This window comes from Mustelus asterias, unplaced genomic scaffold (genome assembly GCF_964213995.1).
Source record: "Mustelus asterias unplaced genomic scaffold, sMusAst1.hap1.1 HAP1_SCAFFOLD_570, whole genome shotgun sequence".
NCBI classification, from domain to species: domain Eukaryota; kingdom Metazoa; phylum Chordata; class Chondrichthyes; order Carcharhiniformes; family Triakidae; genus Mustelus; species Mustelus asterias.
The window spans coordinates 159,108-180,888 of NW_027590520.1; the positions used below are offsets into that span (position 1 = coordinate 159,108).

Sequence of the window (21,781 nt, forward strand, 5' to 3'; positions counted from 1 at the left end):
GGCATAGTTAGTAATTTTGCAGATGACACCAGGATTTGTGGCATAGTGGACAGTGAAGAAAGTTATCCAGGATTGCAACGGGATCTTGATCAATTGATCGAGTGGGCTGATGAATGGTGGATGGAGTTTAATTTAGATAAATGCAAGTCAATGCACTTTGGTAGATTGAACCAGCGCACTACTTAGTAAGTGGTAGGGCATTGGTGAGAGTTATAGAACAGAGATCTAGGGGTACAGATTCATAGCTCCTTGAAAGTGGAGTCACAGTGGATAGAGTGGTGAAGAAGGCATTCCACATGCTTGGTTTCATTGGTCAGAATACTGAATGGGATTTGGGACATCATGTTGAAGTTGTACAAGACATTGGTAAGGCCACACTTGGAATACTGTGTACTGTTCTGGTCACCCTATTATACCAAGGATATTATTAAACTAGGAAGTGTGCAGAAAAGAACAACTGGGATACTGCAGGGTCTTGATGGTTTGAGTTATAAGCAGAGGCTGCAAAGACTGGGACATTTTCTCCTGGAGCATAGGAGGCTTAGGGGTGATCGAACAGTGGCCTCGCTGGATTCACTCTGTCCTTTCAGATTCAGTCTCACAGGCCTGGCTGTGTTCACTGTGTCCTTTGAGATTCAGTGTCACAAGCCTGGCTGGGATCACTCTATCCTTAGAGATTCAGTGTCACAGGCATTGCTGGGTTCTGTCTGTCGCTTGAGATACAGTCCCACAGGGCTGGCTGGATTCACTCTGTCCTTTAGGATTCAGTGTCACAGGCCTGGCTGGGTTCAGTGCCAGGTTCACAGGAGTGTCCGTGTCAATTAGTAGTTCCCTCTAGCTTGATTTGAAGTCCCAACTATCTCAATTTGGAGTGCCCCCTATCTCGATTGCGAGTGACCCTCTAACGATTAGGAGTGTCCCATCTTGATTTGGAGTGTCCCTATCTGCAATAAGAGCCTTCTATCTCGATTAGGAATGCCCCCCTGTTTAGATTTGGACCAGTGACTATTTCAGTGAGGAGTGCCCCCCCGTCATTTCTGAGTGTCCCCGGTCAATTAGGAACGCTACCTACCTCGATTAGGTCTGTCCCTCCCTCGATTAGGAGTGTCCCATATCTCGAATAATGGAGCCTTCTATATCAGTTCGGGGTGCCCCCTATTTAGATTTGGAGCAGCGACTAATTCAATTAGCAGTGCCCCCCTCCATCGCCGTTAGCAGTGACCTCCCCCCCATCGCCGTTGGCAGTCATCCCCCCCCCACCACCCCCCCCCCCCCCCCCCCCCCCGCCACCGTCGCCGTTCGCAGTGCCCCCCTGTCTCGATTGGGAGCACGCCGTATCTCGAATAAGAGAGACTTCTATCCTGATTAGGTGTGCTCCCATTTAGATTTAGAGCAGTGACAGTTTCAATTCTGAGTGCCCGCATATCAGCTCGCAGTGCTCCTGTCAATGAGGAGTGCCCAGGTGAATTACAAGTGCCCCCAATTTCGGTTTGGAGTGCCCCCATCTTGATTACATGCGCCCTTATCTCGATTAGAGGGCCATGGACCAAATCCTGAGTGGAATGACAGGAGTCCAGACTTACCTGGATGATATCTTGCTCATGGATTCGACTATTTTCCCAGTACTTGGAGAATACCTTAGAGGTTGCAGGAGCACGGCCTGCAAATCAAGAGAGAAATATGAGTTCTTCAAGGACTCCATTGAATGCCTGGGTCATGAAATGGATTGCACAAAGCCTAAGATGGAGGTCATCATGAAGGCCCCAAGACCAGACAATGTGTCCCAATTCAGGTTGTTTTTGGGTCAAATCAATTACTATGACAACAAGCTCAATCCGGATCGGGCGGCAGCATTGAAACTGATGCTCCAGCTGCTGGTGAAAGGAGAGCCGTGGAAGTGAACAAAAGGAGGCCTCCCTGGCGGTAAAGCAGGCTTTGAAGAGATTGGAAATGCGAGTTCAATTTAACCCAAAGTTACCGCTGCAGCTTACATGCGAAGCCTCGCCCAATGGGATTGAGGTTGTCCTGTCTAACGTTATGTCAAACGGAGAGGAAGATCCATAGTATTCGCTTCTAGATCATTGACGAAAGCGGAGGAAAAGTTTGCTCGGGTGGAAAAAGAAGGCTTAGGCATCTTCTTTGCATCAAGAAACTAAAAGCTCTGCCATGATGATGTTGTGACTGAGCTCGAAGGGCTGAATTACTGACTCCCATTCATAATTCCGATATTTTATCTTCCATCCTTGGACCATTCACTGGGATACCGTCCATGGCAGCAGTTTGATTGCAGAGGTGGGTGTTGGTGCTGTCAGTGAGAAACACGGCAATGCGGATGCTCTGTCAAGGCTGCCTTTGCCTGGAGATAAAGATGTTCCCGCTGGAATGTGCAGATAATGCATTTCACACAAGAAGATAAAGTTCCGGAAACCGCTAACCAGTTACGGAAAGCCACCCGGAATGATCCGGTTATGAGGCAGGGAGTGGAACTTGTCCAGAGAGGGAGGACGAGTAGAAAGCACCTGGAGTTACGGCGGTAAGTGTGCGGAAGCTGGGAGTTGGCGGTGTTGCTGGATGTTTATTCTGGGCTATGAGAGCCTCATTCCCCCATCATTAAGAGGAAAGGTGCTGGAACGGGAGCACCAAGAGCACCCGGGGGTGCTGCCAATGGAAGAAACAACAAGGAGCTGTATGTGGTGCTGGGGATGAAAGTGGGATGTTGTGAATGCTGCGCTTGGGGACGGAAGGTGCCGCCCTTGCTGCCTCTTGCTGGCTGGGATTGTCCCCAATGGCAGCGAATCCACAGCGAGTCGCTGCTTCATCACAATCTGCCCGACTCCACCCACACTGGCTGTCAATCATTCTGCTGGAGCGGCTTCCTATTGGCTGTGTTCAGCTGATGGACAGCAGAATGCACCAATGGAGAATGAGGGTGCAGTGATGGATTGTGCAATGAATCAATGAGGCTTTTGACAAGGTACCACATGGCAGGTTGTTGCACAACCTACATCATGGGACCCAGGGTGAGGTAGTTAAATGGATACAAAATTGCCTTGATGACAGAAGCCAGTGGATGGTTGTCGAGGGTTGTTTTTCAAACTGGAGGCCTGTGACCAGCGGTGTCCTCTGGGATCAGTGCTGGGTCCACTGTTATTTGTCATTTATATTAATGATTTGGATGAGAATATAGGAGGCATGGTTGGTAAGTTTGCAGATGACACCAAGATTGGTCGCATAGTGGACAGTGAATAAGGATATCTCGGATTGCAATGGGATCTTGATCAATTGGGCCAGTGGGCTGACGAATGGCAGATGGAGTTTAATTTGGACAAATGCGAGGTGATGCATTTTGGTAGATTGGTCCAGGGCAGGACTTACTCAGTTAATGGTAGGGTGTTGGGGAGAGTTACAGAACAAAAAGATCTCGGGTACAGGTTCATGGCTCCTTGAAAGTGGAGTCACAGGTGGTCAGAGTGGTGAAGAAAGCATTCGGCATGCCTGGTTTCATTGGTCAGAACATTGAATACAGGAGTTGGGACGTCTTGTTGAAGTTATACAAGACATTGGTAAGACCACACTTGGGATACTGTGTACAGTTCTGGTCACCCTATTATAGAAAGGATATTATTAAACTAGAAAGGTGCAGAAAAGATTTACTTGGATGCTACCGGGACTTGATGGATTGAGTTATAAGGAGTTGGATAGACTGGGACATTTTTCTTTGGAGCGTAGGAGGCTGAGGGGTGATCTTATCGAGGTCTATAAAATAATGAGGGCACAGATCAGCTGGATAGTTCATGTATTTTCCCAAAGGTCGGGGAGTCTGAACCTTAGAGGGCAGAGGTTGAAGGTGAGAGGGGCAATTATTTCACACAGAGGGTGGTGAGTGTCTGGAACGAGCTGCCAGAGGGAGTAGTAGAGGTGGGGACAATTTTGTCTTTTAAAAAGCATTTAGTTAGATGGATATAGAGGGATATGGGCCAAATGTGGGCAATTGGGACGAGTTTCGGGGTTTAAAAACAGGGGCAGCCTGGACAAGTTGGGCTGAAGGGCCTGTTTCCATGCTGTATGTAAATCTGAATGATGACGCAATGAGGTGCCGCCCACTCAGTGACGTGGCTGGAAGCGGCCGTTAAACGGTTTCAGCGCGCGGCTGGAGGGGGCGTTCTGACGCCACTGCCGACGCACAGCACGTGATCTGGATCTGGCCAATAGGCGAGCGGACAAACAGCCGCCGCCGTCTCGAGTGCGGAGTTCAGGCGCCGCGCCGTTTCTCACTGCGTGTGCGGGGCTTTCCCAGCGGCGTTTCTCACTGCGTGTGCGGGGCTTTCCCAGCGGCGTTTCTCACTGCGTGTGCGGGGCTTTCCCAGCGGCGTTCACACCGAATTTTTGAATAACGGTAAGGAATTAAATAAGAGAAAAAGTCTCCACTTCAGCGGCGCCGACTCTCGCTGACTGGGATTGTCCCCAGTGGCAGCGAGTCGCTGCTTCATCACAAGCTGCCCGAGTGCGCCCGCACTGGCTGCCAATCATTCTGCTGGAGCGGGTTCCTATTGGCTGTGTTTATTTGACGGACAGCAGAATGCACCAATGGGGAATGAGGGTGCGGTGAGGTCCCGCCCACTCTGAGAGCGGCTCGCGGTCACGTGGCGCGGCCGTGAACGGTTTCTGCGCGAGGTTGGAGGGGGGCGGTCTGAAGTCACTGCCTGCTCACAGCACGTGACAGGAGCTGACCAATCCGCGAGCCGGAAACCAGCCGCCGCCGCCCCGAGTGCGCCTGCGCGAACTTCACTCCGGGCGGGTGCGGCCCGCTTCTTACTGCGCGCAGGCGCACTGCCGTTTGTTGCTGCGTATCCGGGTATTTCCGGGTTTGTGAATCACGGGGAGGAATTAACGGCCCAGAAAAAGCTTCAACTTCAACAACATTCAGCTTGAGGATTAAAATGTCGGTTTCCTGTGTAAATACAGCCTGTCTTTGTATCATATTAACAGAGCGGGGACGGTCAGTTACATTGTGGGCGGCGCGGTGGCTCAGTGGTTGGTGCTGCGGTCTCACAGCGCCAGGGAGCCGGCTTCAATTCCCGGCCTTGGCTCACTGTCTGTGTGGAGTCTGCACATTCTCCCCGTGTCTGCGGCCCTTTCCTCACACTCTTCGCCGGGTTAGGGATAGTGAGGAGGTCATTGACAGGAGCTATCGGCAGGTGGTCACACCGGGACCACGGGAGGAGGGTAACTGGGTAACAGTGAGGAAGGAGAAAACTCAGTTGATGGTGAGCACCCCGGTGGATGTGCCCCTTAATAATAAGTACTCCTGTCTGAGTACTACTGGGGTGGACAGCCCACCTGGGGGAAGCAGCGGTGGCAGTGTCTCTGGAGCTGAGCCTGGCCCAGTTGTGCAAAAGGGTAAGGAAAGGAGGGTAGTGCTAATTGGGGACTCTACGGTGAGGGGGTCAGATAGGCGTTTTTGCGGACAAAGACGGGACTCTCGGATGGTGGTTTGCCTCCCTGGTGCAGGGGTCCGGGATGTCTCTGGTCGAGTCCCAGAAATCCTGAAGGGGGAGGGAGAGGAGCCGAAGGTCGTGATGCATATAGGTACTGCTGACATAGGTAGGAAGAGGGAAGGGGTCATGAAAAGAGAATATAGGGAGTTAGGTAGACAGCTGAGAAAGAGGAATGCAAAGGTAGTAATCTCGGGATTGCTGCCTGTGCCGCGGGAGAGTGAGAACAGGAATTGGTGGAGAATGAATGCGTGGCTGAGGGACTGGAGCAAGGGACAAGGATTTGGGTACTTGGATCATTGGGACCTCTTTTGGGGCAGGTGTGACCTGTTTAAAAAAGACGGGTGGCACTTGAATCCCAGGGGGACCAATATCCTGGCGAGAAGGTTGGCTAAGGCTACTGGAGAGACTTTAAACTAGAAAGGTTGGGGGGAGGGAATCGAAATGAGGGGACTGAGAGCGAGGAGGTTAGCTCGCAAATAGATAAGGAATGTAAACAGGGTAAGAGGGAGGTTAGACGAGTGATGGAGAAGGGAAGTGCTCAGGCTGAAGGTCTGAGATGTGTCTATTTTAATGCCAGGAGTGTAGTGAATAAAGTGGATGAGCTTAGAGCGTGGATTGCTGCTTCGAATTGTGATGTGGTGGCCATTACGGAGACTTGGATGTCTCAGGGACAGGACTGGGTGCTTCAGGTGCCGGGTTTTAGATGTTTCAGGAAGGACAGGGAGGGAGGCAAGAGAGGGGGGGGAGTGGCACTGTTGATCAGGGATAGTGTCACGGCTGTAGAGAAGGTGGACGCCGTGGAGGGATTGACAACGGAGTCTCTGTGGGTGGAGGTTAGGAACAGGAAGGGGTCGGTAACGTTGCTGGGTGTTTTCTCTAGGCCGCCCAGTAGTAACAGAGATGTTGAGGAGCAGATGGGGAAACAGATCCTGGAGAGATGTAGGAATAACAGAGTTGTCGTGATGGGAGATTTTAATTTCCCAAACATAGTTTGGAATATCCCTAGGGCTAGGGGTTTGGATGGAGAGGAGTTTGTTAGGTGTGTCCAGGAGAGTTTCCTGACACAGTATGTGGATAAGCCTACTAGAGGAGAGGCTGTACTTGATCTGGTGCTGGCTAATGAACCTGGACAGGTGGAGGATCTCTCGAAGGGTGAGCATCTTGGGGATAGCGATCATAATTCTATCTCCTTCACGATAGCATTGGAAAGAGATAGGATCAGGCAGGCTAGGAAAGTGTTTCTCTGGAGTAAAGGGAAATACAGTGTCATCAGGGAGGAAATTAGACGGGTAAATTGGAAGGAGGCATTCTTGGGGAAAAGTACCGAAGGAAAGTGGAGGATTTTCAAGGAATGTTTGTCTGGAGCTCTGCATGACAACGTTCCGATGAGACAGGGGGGTGTTGGTAGGGTACGGGAACCGTGGTGCACGAAGGTTGTGATGAACCTGGTGAATAAGAAAAGAGAGGCGTACAGAAGGTTCAGAGAGCTAGGAGGTGTTAAGGATTTAGAGGAGTATACGGGATGTAGGAAGGAGCTTAAGAAGGAAATTAGGAGAGCGAGAAGGGGTCATGAGAAGGCCTTGGCGGGTAAGATTAAGGAGAACCCCAAGGCTTTCTACAAATATGTCAAGAGTAAAAGGATGAGATGTGAAGGCATAGGACCCTTAAAAGGTGAAGGGGGAAAAGTTTGTGCGGAACCGTTAGAAATGGCGGAGCTGCTTAATGAATACTTTACCTCGGTATTCACGGTGGAAAGGGATCTGGGTGGTTGTACTGCTGGTTTGCGGTGGACAGAAAGGATCGAGCATGTGGACATAAAGAAAGAGGATGTGTTGGAACTATTGAATGGCATCAAGGTTGGTAAGTCGCCGGGACCGGATGGGATGTACCCCAGGTTACTGTGGGAGGCGAGGGAGCAGATTGCGGAGCCTTTGGCGATGATCTTTGCATCGTCGATGGAGACGGGAGAGGTTCCGGAGGATTGGAGGATTGCAGATGTGGTCCCTATATTCAAGAAAGGGAACAGGGACAGCCCGGGAAATTACCGACCGGTGAGTCTAACCTCAGTGGTTGGTAAGTTGATGGAGAGGATCCTGAGAGACAGGATTTATGATCATCTAGAGAAGTTTAGTATGATCAAAAGTAGTCAGCACGGCTTTGTCAAGGGCAGGTCGTGCCTTACGAGCCTGGTTGAGTTCTTTGAAAATGTGACCAAACACATTGACGAAGGAAGAGCGGTGGATGTGGTCTATATGGACTTCAGCAAGGCGTTCGATAAGGTCCCCCATGCAAGACTTCTTGAGAAAGTGAGAGGGCATGGGATCCAAGGGGCTGTTGCCTTGTGGATCCAGAACTGGCTTGCCTGCAGAAGGCAGAGAGTGGCTGTGGAGGGGTCTTTCTCTGCATGGCGGTCAGTGACCAGTGGAGTGTCCCAGGGATCTGTTCTGGGACCCTTGCTGTTTGTCATTTTCATAAATGACCTGGATGAGGAAGTGGAGGGATGGGTTGGTAAGTTTGCTGACGACACCAAGGTAGGTGGTGTTGTGGATAGTTTGGAGGGATGTCAGAAGTTGCAGCGAGACATAGATAGAATGCAAGACTGGGCGGAGAAGTGGCAGATGGACTTCAACCCGGATAAGTGTGTGGTGATCCATTTTGGCAGATCCAATGGGATGAAGCAGCAATATAATATGAAGGGTACCATTCTTAGCAGTGTAGAGGATCAGAAGGACCTTGGGGTCCGGGTCCATAGGACTCTTAAATCGGCCTCGCAGGTGGAGGATGCGGTCAAGAAGGCGTACGGCGTACTGGCCTTCATTAATCGAGGGATTGAGTTTAGGAGTCGGGAGATAATGCTGCAGCTTTATAGGACCCTGGTTAGACCCCACTTGGAGTACTGCGCGCAGTTCTGGTCACCTCATTACAGGAAAGATGTTGAAGCCATTGAAAGGGTGCAGAGGAGATTTACAAGGATGTTGCCTGGATTGGGGGGCATGCCTTATGAGGATAGGTTGAGGGAGCTTGGTCTCTTCTCCCTGGAGAGACGAAGGATGAGAGGTGACCTGATAGAGGTTTACAAGATGTTGAGAGGTCTGGATAGGGTAGACTCTCAGAGGCTATTTCCAAGGGCTGAAATGGTTGCTACGAGAGGACACAGGTTTAAGGTGCTGGGGGGTAGGTACAGAGGAGATGTCAGGGGTAAGTTTTTCACTCAGAGGGTGGTGGGTGAGTGGAATCGGCTGACGTCGGTGGTGGTGGAGGCAAACTCGTTGGGGTCTTTTAAGAGACTTCTGGATGAGTACATGGGATTTAATGGGATTGAGGGCTATAGATAGGCCTAGAGGTGGGGATGTGATCGGCGCAACCTGTGGGCCGAAGAGCCTGTTTGTGCTGTGGCTTTCTATGTTCTATGTTCTATGTTCTCTCCAAACATCAGGGGCACTGGCCAGGCTGAGTTGCTGCTCAGTGTCAGGGGGATTAGCAGGGTAAACACGGGGATAGGGTCTGGGGGGGATTGTGGGCGGTACAGACTGGATGGACCAAATGGCCTCCTCCTGCACTGCAGCAATTGGATGATTCAATGTTTCACAGAAAGATCTGTTATTACAATCTAGGCCGTGTCTGTGTAAACACTGCTGCACCATCTAAATTACTGCAATCAAGCGCTTGTCTGAGTAAACACAGCAACGGATCTCTTATTTCAGTCTGGGCCCTGTATGAGCATTTGCAGCACATGAAACTAAATTGTTTTGTGCGGCTGTAAATCAACAAATGCAAGGAAACTGAGAGCTTGATTGAATACGAGGATATGTGCACATTCACAGTGCAACACGTGTATTGCCACAGCAGCCCCAAATCCCAAACTCTATAGAGAGAGAGAGAAGAACTGGAACCCACAATGTTTGTGTCTCATGGAAATCCCCTCCCCACCTCTTTGCCCTGTCTGGGCTTCTACTGCACAACTTTCACCTCGCTGACTTTGCCGGCCTTGGTTCACTGTCTGTGTGGAGTCTGCACATTCTCCCCGTGTCTGCGGGGATTTCCTCCGACTCTCCAGAGATGAGCAGGATAGGTGCATTGGCCATGCTAAGTTGCTCCTCGGTGTCAGGGGGATTAGCAGGGTAAACACGGGGATAGGGTCTGGGTGGGATTGTGGTCGGTGCAGACTGGATGGACCAAATGGCCTCCAAATTTATCTATCCTTGCCTTAAAAACATTCAATAAGGCAGCCTCAACTGCTTCACCGGGCAGGGAATTCCACAGATTCACAACGCTTTGTGTGAAGAAGTTCCTCCTCAACTCAGTCCTAAATCTGCACCCCTTATTTTCAGGCCATGCCACCCCGTTCTAGTTTCACCTACCGGTGGAACCAACTTCCCTGCTTCTATGTTATCTATTCCCATAGTCATAGAGGTTTACAGCGTGGAAACAGGCCCTTCGGCCCAACTTGTCCATGCCGCCCTTTTTGTTTTAAACTCCTAAGCTAATCCCAATTGCCCGCATTTGGCCCATATCCCTCTACACCCATTGTTCCCATGTAACTATCTAAATGCTTTTTAAAAGATAAAATTGTACCCGCTTCCACCACTACCTCTGGCAGCTTGTTCCAGACACTCTCCACCCTCTGAAAAAATTGCCCCTCTGGACACTTTTGTATCTCTCACCTTAAACTTATGCCCTCTAATTTTATACTCCCCTACCCTTGGGGAAAGATATTGACTATCTACCTTGTCTATTCCCCTCATTATTTTATAGACCTCTATAAGGTCACCCCTCAGCCTCCAGAGAAAAAAGTCCCAGTCTATTCAGCCTCTCCTTATAACTTTTATCTGATCTCACTGACTCCATCCTCCCTGGGTTACACACTGCCTGATCTCACTGACTCCATCCTCCCCGGGTTACACACTGCCTGATCTCACTGACTCCATCCTCCCCGGGTTACACACTGTCTGATCTCACTGACTCCATCCTCCCCGGGTTACACACTGCCTGATCTCACTGACTCCATCCTCCCCGGGTTACACATTGCCTGATCTCACTGACTCCATCCTCCCCGGGTTACACACTGTCTGATCTCACTGACTCCATCCTCCCCGGATTGCACACTGTCTGATCTCACTGACTCCATCCTCCCCGGGTGACACACTGCCTGACCTCACTGACTCCATCCTCCCCGGGTTACACACTGCCTGACCTCACTGACTCCATCCTCCCCGAGTTACACACTGCCTGACCTCACTGACTCCATCCTCCCCGGGTTACACACTGTCTGATCTCACTGACTCCATTCTCCCCGGATTACACACTGTCTGATCTCACTGACTCCATCCTCCCCGGGTTACACATTGCCTGATCTCACTGACTCCATCCTCCCCGGGTTACACACTGTCTGATCTCACTGACTCCATCCTCCCCGGATTGCACACTGTCTGATCTCACTGACTCCATCCTCCCCGGGTTACACACTGCCTGACCTCACTGACTCCATCCTCCCCGGGTTACACACTGCCTGACCTCACTGACTCCATCCTCCCCGGGTTACACACTGCCTGACCTCACTGACTCCATCCTCCCCGGGTTACACACTGCCTGACCTCACTGACTCCATCCTCCCCGGGTTACACACTGCCTGACCTCACTGACTCCATCCTCCCCGGGTTACACACTGCCTGACCTCACTGACTCCATCCTCCCCGGGTTACACACTGTCTGATCTCACTGACTCCATCCTCCCCGGGTTACACACTGTCTGATCTCACTGACTCCATCCTCCTGTAGCTTTATACCCTCAAACCCAAATTTTCCATTCACTTTCACCTTGAAGTAAATCACAGTCGGACTTTGCACAATCGTACCCATAGCAAAGCGGACACATTCTTTCAATGATCTTAATGATCCTTTGACAGGGTCCCTCATGGCAGACTGGTGCAGGTGTCAGATAGACACCGATCTTTGCACCTGGAAGCGTGCAGTGTCAGTTATAATCAATGAGCTCTTCTCCAGATGACACAATGGATAGATTTGATAGAGAGGGAATTGCACCCGCACTGTGAGTTTACCAAACAGAGGTCCTTTGGAAACTGAGACCGGTTATTAATTGCGCAACAGATACTTTGCTAATCTGATAATTAGAATCTATCCGACGCACAGAGGTCTTTGCACGTGCGAGTGTCTGAATGAAGCAAAAAGCTCTTCTCCAGATGACACAATGGATAGATTTGATAGGGAATTGAGCCTGGACTGTTAGTTTACCAGACAAAGAAGTCCTGAGGAAACTGAAACTACTTATTAATAATTGGAAGTAAAACTATGTTTGGTTCCAGGAGAGATGCTGCATTTTGTGAGGTAAATATTTCTAGTGGCTTGGTAGAAAGAGGGAAGTGAGTGACCATCTGGAGAGACATCAGCGTCACAGGTGAGGGAGTTCCTGAGTACTGGAATTGCCCTATAGATAGCTGGTATTGGGAACTGCCTATATTGAGCTCAAACAACTCAGCATCTTGTCTGGAACTGAGCATAATTTAAACTATAATTATTAATAACAGGTTATTGAGGACTGACAGGGAATGTCAGCGGTCTCTACCTGTGATGCTGCTGAAAGAAAGCCAAGCCCAAAGGAGAAAGAACATTTGCAGATTGCCTGGGCTTGCCTGGACGCGTTTCAAATCAGAATACACAGGTCGAGTAAAAATGAACTACTGGAGATCTGGAACAAAAACAGAAAATGCTGGAAAAACTCAGTCGCTGTGGCAGCATCGTGGAGAGAGAAACAGAGATAACATTGGGGTTCGAACCAAGAGCCATCGTGGACTCAACATGTTTACTCTGTTTTCTTTCATTCAGATGCTGCCAGACCTGCTGGGATTTTCCAGCACCTTCTCTTTATATTTCAAGAATTGAACAGAATTAGCAGTGACTCCACGTCACAAATAAATTTCCTGAAATATTACATGTAAAATGTATGGCTGTTATGAGGTGTTTCTCGGTGGAATTTTACATGGAAAATTGTATTTGTTGCAGGGTGTCAGAATACGGGATCGTCTAACACCACCATGGCTGAAGGATCAGATCCAACATCTTCAACAAGAGTGAAAATGGATGCGGGTAGGTTCAGAAAATAATTAAAATCGTAATTTCTTACAGGACAAAGTTCCAGATTTTGAGCAAGAATCAATGGTTCAAATACAAAGTTAAAAGAGAACAGGGTCTGAGCAGGAAGAGGAATTGAGTGACCATCTAGAGGTTCATCCCAGTCACAGATGTAGGGAGCTCATGAGCTCTGGTACTGTCCAATAGATAGCTGGGGGCTATAAGGTGAATCTAGACAGGGACGAAACCGGAAAATCCCACTCGAGATCAACGGACCTTTCCATGATCTGCCCCTCCCCCGCTCTGATTCTCCTGCCATGTGTGACGGTAAAATACACCCCAACAAACTGCAGCATGGTTTAAACAGTGAGTTAAGATTCCAGCTGATACCACTGGACAAGTCAAATCTCAGGATCGAACCTGGCTTAATTGATCCTAACTTTTATTATTTATGTAGTGTTTGGATGTTTACTTTGGATGGCAACTACTGAACTGAGCCACTGACTCCATCCTCCCCGGGTTACACACTGTCTGATCTCACTGACTCCATCCTCCCGGGTTACACACTGTCTGATCTCACTGATGAAGTTTCAACAAAATAATAAAATATTTATTAAACAAGGAAAGAGAAACTGTAATAAACTGCTTTCTAGGTATATAAAAATTTACAAGGTAACATGTTCTGAAATCTATTTAACGCTTTGATGTTCTCGATGAGTAAACAGTACATGTAAATCAGTAGGCAAACTGTGGGCAGATACACTACTCTCTGTGGCCATGTGACAGATGTCTCCCAAGCACCCTCTGTGAATTTTCTTTTATCAATCCTTCATTCTCAATGCTGATCTCACTGAGCCAACTTTTTTTTAATCATTCATGAGACTTGGGCGTTGCTGGCTGGCCAGCATTTATTGTTCATTCCTAGTTGCCCTTAGTGAGTTGCTAAGACATTTCAGAGGGCAATTGAGAGTCAACCACAGAGCTGTCGCTCTGGAGTCACATGTAGGCCAGACCATGTAAGGACAGCAGACTTCCTTCCCTAAAGGACATCAGCGAAGCATCAACAATGCTGACCATCAACACTGTTTCCATGGTCATCGGTAGATTCTTAATTCCAGATTTTTTTTAAAATTCAAATTTCGCAAGCTGCCATGGCGGGATTCGAACCCGGTCCCCGAAACATTAGCTGAGTTTCTGGATGAATAGTCTAGCAATAATAAAACTAGGCCATTGCTTCATTTGGACTCTGTTTTCCATATGAGTGATGCAATCTTTGCTGTTGAAGTGCACGCTTTGGAATCTTCTCCAATTGATGATTCTATTGAATGTCTTCATCAAGAATACACTGCCAGGATTTCAGCCTCTCTTTATTGCATCCATCTGCCCTGGATCACCACATAGATTCAAGCTTCACTTGCCACAAACTCGCTATGGCACGTAGCCATGTCAACAGAACACAATGTAATCAGAAGTTGGTGATAGCTTATTGAATCCTATCGGCCTCAATAAGTTGTCACCAACTTCTGATTATATCCGAGGTCTGGCTTCCTGTAAAATGAATTTAAAATCGGCTTCTTGCAGTTGTCTGTACCTCTTGGGACTTTCACTGCTCCTTTCTTTAACAACACTGAACATGACCTTGTTCAGATTCCCACTGTTCGGTGGCACAGTAGTTGGCACTGCTGCATCACAGTGTCAGGGACCCAGGAATCGATTCCAGCCTTGGGTGTCTGTGTGGAGTCTGCACAATCTCCCCAGTCTGCATGGGTTTCCTCCGGATACTCCGGTTCCTCTCTCACTCCAAAGATGTGCATGTTAGGTGCACTGGCCATGCTAAATTTTCCCCGAAGGATATGCAGGGGTGAATGACCTCCTACACTGTAGGAATTCTATGATTCTTTCTTTCTTTTGAGACTACAATCTTCCTGGAACTTTCCTTTGTTCTATTCCCTGGTTTCCAAAGAACATTTTTTCTTCTTCTTGGGACCAGCCACCCTGCAATCCCTATTCATGTTTCCCTGTCCTAGCAGTTTACTTGAAAGCTGCTGACCCGTGAAAAATAAATTTTATTGTCAAATCTATGCCCATGAGTAGGCAGCACAATCAAACTCAGACCTCTCTCTATCCCCAGCCACGTTTTGTTCAAAGAACAAACAAAGAACAATACAGCACAGGAACAGGCCCTTCGGCCCTCCAAGCCCGCGCCGCTCCCCGGTCCAGGATTGAATCCTGAATCCAGGATCCCCGCCCAATTTTCCAGCCTATCTACATACCAATATCCTATCCACCGAGCTGTCCCTCACAGCTACAATGCTTTGTTCATCACAACCTATTTACTCACCCCCACCCCCCCATTCCAGACCATGTGATCTCCAGGGAGAGGCGAAAACCCCAGGGCCAATATGGGAAAAAAAAAATTTGGGAAATTCCTCTCCGACCCCCTGAGGCGATCGAAACGAGTCCAGGAGATCACACTGGCCATGATCAGAAAATACTTCCCAACCCTATTCATTTCCACTTCTGCTTTACGAACACCATCTGAATTCCCTGCCCCCGAGACAGGTTCCCAACTATCCGCAGTCTCGCTCTGTACTGGCACCAGCAAGATGATCATAGAATGAAGCCTTGAAACGAGAAACAAAGAACAATTAGCCCGCGCCGCTCCCTGGTCCAAACTAGACCACTCTTTTGTATCCCTCCATTCCCACTCCGTTCATATAGCTGTCTGGATAAGTCTTAAACGTTCCCAGTGTGTCCGCCTCCACCACCTTGCCTGGCAACACATTCCAGGCCCCCACGACCCTCTGTGTAAAATATGTCCTTCTGATATCTGTGTTAAACCTCCCCCCCTTCACCTTGAACCTATGACCCCTCGTGAACGTCACCACCGACCCGGGGAAAAGCTTCCCACCGTTCACCCTATCTATGCCTTTCATAATTTTATACACCTCTATTAAGTCTCCCCTCATCCTCCGTCTTTCCAACGAGAACAACCCCAGTTTCCCCAATCTCTTCTCATAACCAAGCCCCTCCATACCAGGCAACATCCTGGTAAACCTCCTCTGTACTCTCTCCAAAGCCTCCACGTCCTTCTGGTAGTGTGGCGACCAGAACTGGACGCAGTATTCCAAATGCGGCCGAACCAACGTTCTATACATCTGCAACATCAGACCCCAACTTTTATACTCTATGCCCCGTCCTATAAAGGCAAGCATGCCATATGCCTTCTTCACCACCTTCTCCACCTGTGACGTCACCTTCAAAGATCTGTGGACTTGCACACCCAGGTCCCTATGCGTCTCTACACCCTTTATGGTTCTTCCATTTATCGTGTAGCTCCTCCCTACATTATTCCCACCAAAATGCATCGCTTCGCATTTATCAGGATTGAACTCCATCTGCCATTTCTTTGCCCAAATTTCCAGCCTATCTATATCCTTCTGTAGCCTGTGACAATGTTCCTCACTATCTGCAAGTCCTGCCAGTTTTGTGTCGTCCGCAAACTTACTGATCACCCCAGTTACTCCTTCCAGATCATTTATATAAATCACAAACAGCAGAGGTCCCAATACAGAGCCCTGCGGAACACCACTAGTCACAGGCCTCCAGCCGGAAAAAGACCCTTCCACTACCACCCTCTGTCTTCTATGACCAAGCCAGTTCTCCACCCATCTAGCCACCTCCCCCTTTATCCCATGAGATCCAACCTTTTTCACTAGCCTACCATGAGGGACTTTGTCAAACGCTTTACTAAAGTCCATATAGACAACATCCACGGCCCTTCCTTCGTCAACCATTCTGGTCACTTCTACAAAAAACACCACCAAGTTAGTGAGGCATGACCTCCCTCTCACAAAACCATGCTGACTATCGTTAATGAGTTTATTCCTTTCTAAATGCGCATACATCCTATCTCTAAGAATCTTCTCCAACAACTTCCCCACCACGGACGTCAAGCTCACCGGCCTATAATTACCCGGGTTATCCTTCCTACCCTTCTTAAATAACGGGACCACATTAGCTATCCTCCAATCCTCTGGCACCTCACCTGTGTCCAGTGACGAGACAAAGATTTGCGTCAGAGGCCCAACGATTTCACCTCTCGTCTCCCTGAGCAGCCTTGGATAGATTCCATCAGGCCCTGGGGATTTGTCAGTCTTTATATTCTCTAACAAACCTAACACTTCCTCCTTTTGTAATGGAGATTTTCTCCAACGGTTCAACACTCCCCTCCGAGACACTCCCAGTCAACACATCCCTCTCCTTTGTGAATACCGATGCAAAGTATTCATTTAGGATCTCCCCTACTTCTTTGGGCTCCAAGCATAAGTCCCCACTTTTGTCCCTGAGAGGACCGATTTTTTCCCTAACAACCCTTTTGTTCCTAACGTATGAATAAAATGCCTTGGGATTCTCCTTAATCCTGTCTGCCAAGAACATTTCGTGACCCCTTTTTGCTCTTCTAATTCCCCGTTTGAGTACTTTCCTACTTTCTTTGTACTCCTCCAGAGCTCCCTCCGTTTTTAGCTGCTTGGACCTCACATACGCCTCTCTTTTCTTTTTGACCAGTCCCTCAATTTCCCTGGTTATCCACGGTTCTCTAATCCTACCCTTCCTATCCTTCTTTTTTACAGGCACATGCTTGTCCTGTAGCCCTAACAACTGTTCCTTAAAAGACTGCCACATACATTACAGAAACGTGGCTGAAAGGTGACCAGGACTGGGAGATGAATATCCAGGGGTATCAGGCGTTTAGGAAGAATAGACAGGAAGGAAAAGGTGGTGGGGTCGCGCTATTAATAAGAGATAATATCAGGGTAGTACTGAGGGATGACAGGCTCTGAGGAACAAAACGTGGAATCATTATGGGTAGAGATGAGGAATAGTAGAGGGAGAAAGACACTAGTAGGTGTGGTATATAGGCCCCCAAATAATAATGTTGAGGTAGGGAGGCCTATAAACAAGCAGATAAGGGATGCGTGTAAAAACGGAACGGCAATTATCATGGGGGACTTCAACATGCACATTGACTGGCAGACTCAAGTCGGTAAGGGTGGAATGGAGGAAGAGTTCTTAGAATGCTGTCGGGATAGTTTCCTTGAACAGCATGTTACGGAACCGACGAGGGAACGAGCTATTTTGGATCTGGTATTGTGTAACGAGGTAGGTAGAATTAAGGATCTTATTGTGAAGGACCCTCTTGGGTCTAGTGACCACAATATGGTCGAATTTCTGATTCAGATGGAAGAGGAGAAAGTTTGGTCCCAAACCAGTGTCCTCTGTTTGAACAGAGGGAAATATGATAGGATGAGGGATGAATTGGCTCAGGTAGACTGGGAGAGCAGGCTGGCAGGTAGGATAGCTGAGGAACAGTGGAGGATTTTTAAGGAGATCCTTTTCAGTTCTCAGCAAAAATATATTCCAGCAAAAAACAAGGATTGTAAGAAAAGGGAGAACCAGCCGTGGATAACGAAGGAAATAAAGGAGAGTATTAAAATAAAAACAGCTGCGTCCAGAGTGGCCAAAAATAGTGGAGAAACAAGTGATTGGGAAAAATTTAAGAAACAACAAAGAGAGACTAAGAAAGCGATAAAGAAAGGAAGGATAGACTATGAAGCTAGGCTAGCAATTAATATAAAAAATGATAGTAAAAGTTTTTATAAATATATAAAAAGGAATAGAGTGGCTAGAGTGAATGTTGGACCCTTGGAGGACGAGAGGGGGGAGTTAATAGTGGGAAATGAGGATATGGCTGAGTCTTTAAATAAGTTTTTTGTGTCGGTCTTCACGGTGGAGGACACAAATAGTTTGCCAAATATTAACGATAGAGGGTTGGCAGCAGGAGAAATACTTAATACAATTAATGTTACCAGAGAGGCAGTGCTGGGTAGACTAATGAGACTGAAGGTGGACAAGTCCCCGGGTCCGGATGGAATGCATCCCAGGGTATTGAAAGAAATGTCAGAGGTAATAGTGGATGCGTTAGTGATTATTTATCAAAACTCGTTGCATTCTGGGGTAGTGCCGTTTGATTGGAAAACGGCTAATGTTACGCCGCTGTTTAAAAAAGGAAGGAGACAAAAGGCGGGTAACTATAGGCCGGTCAGCTTAACGTCTGTAGGAGGGAAAATGCTGGAATCCATTATTAAAGAAGAGATAGCAGGGCATCTGGATAGAAATGGTTCGATCAATCAGACGCAGCATGGATTCATGAGGGGAAAGTCGTGCTTGACGAACATGTTGGATTTTTATGAAGATGTGACTAGGGCGGTTGATGGAGGAGAACCGGTGGATGCGGTGTTTTTGGATTTCCAAAAGGCGTTTGATAAGGTGCCCCATAAAAGACTGCTGAAGAAGATGAGGGCACACGGAGTTGGGGGTAGTGTGTTAAAGTGGATTGGGGACTGGCTATCCGACAGGAAGCAAAGAGTCGGAATAAATGGGTGTTTTTCTGGTTGGAGGAAGGTAACTAGTGGCGTGCCGCAGGGATCGGTACTCGGGCCGCAACTGTTTACCATTTATATAGATGATCTGGAGGAGGGGATGGAGTGAAGGGTAACGAAGTTTGCAGACGACACAAAGATAAGTGGAAAAGTGAATCGTGTGGAGGACGGAGAAGATCTGCAGAGAGATTTGGACAGGCTGAGTGAGTGGGCGAGGATATGGCAAATGGAGTATAACGTTGATAAATGCGAGGTTATACACTTTGGAGGAAATAATAACAAATGGGATTACTATCTCAATGGAAACAAATTAAAACATGCTACCGTGCAAAGGGACCTGGGGGTCCTTGTGCATGAGACGCAAAAGCCCAGTCTGCAGGTACAACAGGTGATCAAGAAGGCAAATGGGATGTTGGCCTATATTGCGAAGGGCAGAGAATACAAAAGCAGGGATGTCTTGATGCACCTGTACAGGGCATTGGTGAGGCCGCAGCTGGAATACTGTGTGCAGTATTGGTCCCCTTATATGAGGAAGGATATATTGGCATTGGAGGGAGTGCAGAGAAGGTTCACCAGGTTGATACCGGAGATGAGGGGTTTGGATTATGAGGAGAGGCTGAGGAGATTGGGTTTGTACTCGTTGGAGTTTAGAAGGATGAGGGGGGATCTTATGGAGACTTATAAGATAATGCGGGGGCTGGATAGGGTGGAGGCGGAGAGATTCTTTCCACTTAGTAAGGAAGTTAAAACTAGAGGACACAGCCTCAAAATAAAGGGGGGTCGGTTTAAGACAGAGTTGAGGAGGAACTTCTTCTCCCAGAGGGTGGTGAATCTCTGGAATTCTCTGCCCACTGAGGTGGTGGAGGCTACCTCGCTGAATATGTTTAAAGCGCGGATGGATGGATTCCTGATCGGTAAGGGAATTAAGGGTTATGGGGATCAGGCGGGTAAGTGGTACTGATCCACGTCAGATCAGCCATGATCTTATTGAATGGCGGGGCAGGCTCGAGGGGCGAGATGGCCTACTCCTGCTCCTATTTCTTATGTTCTTATGTTCTTATACCAGATGTGGATTTACCCTCAAACAGCCTCTCCCAATCAAGAGCTGCCAATTTCTGCCTGATCCCACTAAAGTTAGCCTTCCCCCAATCCAACACCTTACCCTTGGGACACCACTCATCCTTTTCCATCACTATCCTAAAGCTAACAGAATTGTGGTCACTATTTGCCACATGTTCCCCTACCAAAACTTTGAAGACCTGACCGGGCTCATTCCCCAGTACCAGGTCCAGTATAGCCCCCTCTCTAGTCGGGCTGTCCACATATTGTTCCAACGAACCCTCCTGTACACATTTTACAAATTCCTCCCCATCCAGAGTCCCTGCCCTCAGCGATTTCCAGTCTATACCAGGGAAATTGAAGTCTCCCACTCCAACAAACCTATTTTTCCTGCACCTATCCAGTATCTCCTGACATATCCATTCTTCCACTTCCCTTGGGCTGTTGGGGGGCCTGTAGTACACCCCCAACATAGTGACTGCGCCTTTCCTGTTTCTAAGCTCCACCCAGAGTGACTCGTTACACGACCCCTCTGAATTGTCCTCCCTCTGCACCGCTGTAATATGCTCTCCAACTAATACCGCTACTTCCCCCACCTCTTTTGGCCCCTCCTCTGTCTCACCTAAAACACTTGTACCCTGGAATATTCAGCTGCCAGTCCTGTCCCTCTTTCAACCAAGTCTCTGTCACCGCAACCACATCCAAATTCCTCGTGCGCATTAAGGCCCCAAGTTCGTCTGTCTTACCTGCTACGCTCCTTGCATTGAAGTATAAGCACTCCAGACCTCCAGGCCCAGTGAGGTCGTCCTCCCCCAGAGTGCTCTTCTTCTTTGCCAGCCTTGTCCCAGCCCCAAGCTCGTCCCCAGCCTCCACACTTGTAGACCTAATATTTTGATCCCCACCCCCCTGCCATACTAGTTTAAACCCCCCCCCCGAACTGCACTAGCAAAGCTCCCAGCCAGGATATTTGTGCCCTTCCAACTTAGTTGTGACCCCTCCCTCTTGTACAGGTGCCATCCTCTCCTGAAAACTTCCCATTGATCTATGAAAATGAAGCCCTCCCTCCTGGACCAGTCCTTTAGCCAGGCATTCATTTGTACCAACTCCCTATTCTTAGCCTCACTGGCACGAGGCATTGGGAGCAGCCCAGAGATGGCCACCCTAGTGATCCTACTTTTTAACCTATTTCCCAACTCCCTGAATTGCTCTCTTAGGATCCCCCTACTCTTCCTATCTACGTCATTTCCACCAATGTGTATAATGACATCCGTTTCTTTATCTTCCCCTTTTAATATGCCTCCTATCCGCTCGGAGACATCCGTGACCCCAGCACCAGGTAGGCAGACTACCATCCTGGAGTCCCGTTCCCATCCACAGAATCGCCTGTCTGTGCCTCCAACTGATGCATCCCCCACCACTATCGCTCTCCTAACCCCTCTCTTCCCTTTCCGGGCCACAGAGCCTGACTGTGTGCCAGTGACCTGGTCACTGTGTCTTACCACTGGAGAGGCACACTCCTCCACACTATCCAAAACAATATACCTGTTTTGGAGTGGGACAACCACAGGTGACCCCTCTTCTAACTGTTCACTCCCCTCCCCTCTCACACCTGTCACCAAGCCCTTCCTATTTTGAGAGACCGCCACTGGAGTACTCTCTGGTACTTTACCCTTCTGCCCTTTACTCCTCCTA

At 48.6% G+C, this 21,781-nt stretch overlaps 2 protein-coding genes across 7 annotated transcripts in view; one reads left to right on the forward strand and one right to left on the reverse strand.

The window, feature by feature from the left end:
* LOC144487067 (NACHT, LRR and PYD domains-containing protein 3-like) overlaps window positions 1-3,919 on the reverse strand; it is a 53,152-nt gene extending 49,233 nt beyond the window's left edge. For 3 of the 5 annotated variants that reach the window (XM_078205123.1, XM_078205120.1, XM_078205122.1), the window contains exon 1: window positions 1,584-3,919. The gene's annotated coding sequence lies outside the window, so the exon portion shown is untranslated. The remainder of the gene's footprint in view (window positions 1-1,583) is intronic. The other 2 variants (XM_078205125.1, XM_078205124.1) reach the window with 2 other exon arrangements.
* Window positions 3,920-4,295: 376 nt separating this feature from the next.
* LOC144487066 (NACHT, LRR and PYD domains-containing protein 3-like) overlaps window positions 4,296-21,781 on the forward strand; it is a 73,285-nt gene continuing 55,799 nt past the window's right edge. The window contains exons 1-2 of one of the 2 annotated variants that reach the window (XM_078205118.1): window positions 4,296-4,396; window positions 12,519-12,602. In XM_078205118.1, the coding sequence (XP_078061244.1) occupies window positions 12,551-12,602 (52 nt within the window). In that variant the 5' untranslated portion in view covers window positions 4,296-4,396; window positions 12,519-12,550. Of the gene's footprint in view, window positions 4,397-4,877; window positions 4,943-12,518; window positions 12,603-21,781 lie in introns of those variants that run through there. The other variant, XM_078205119.1, reaches the window with a different exon arrangement.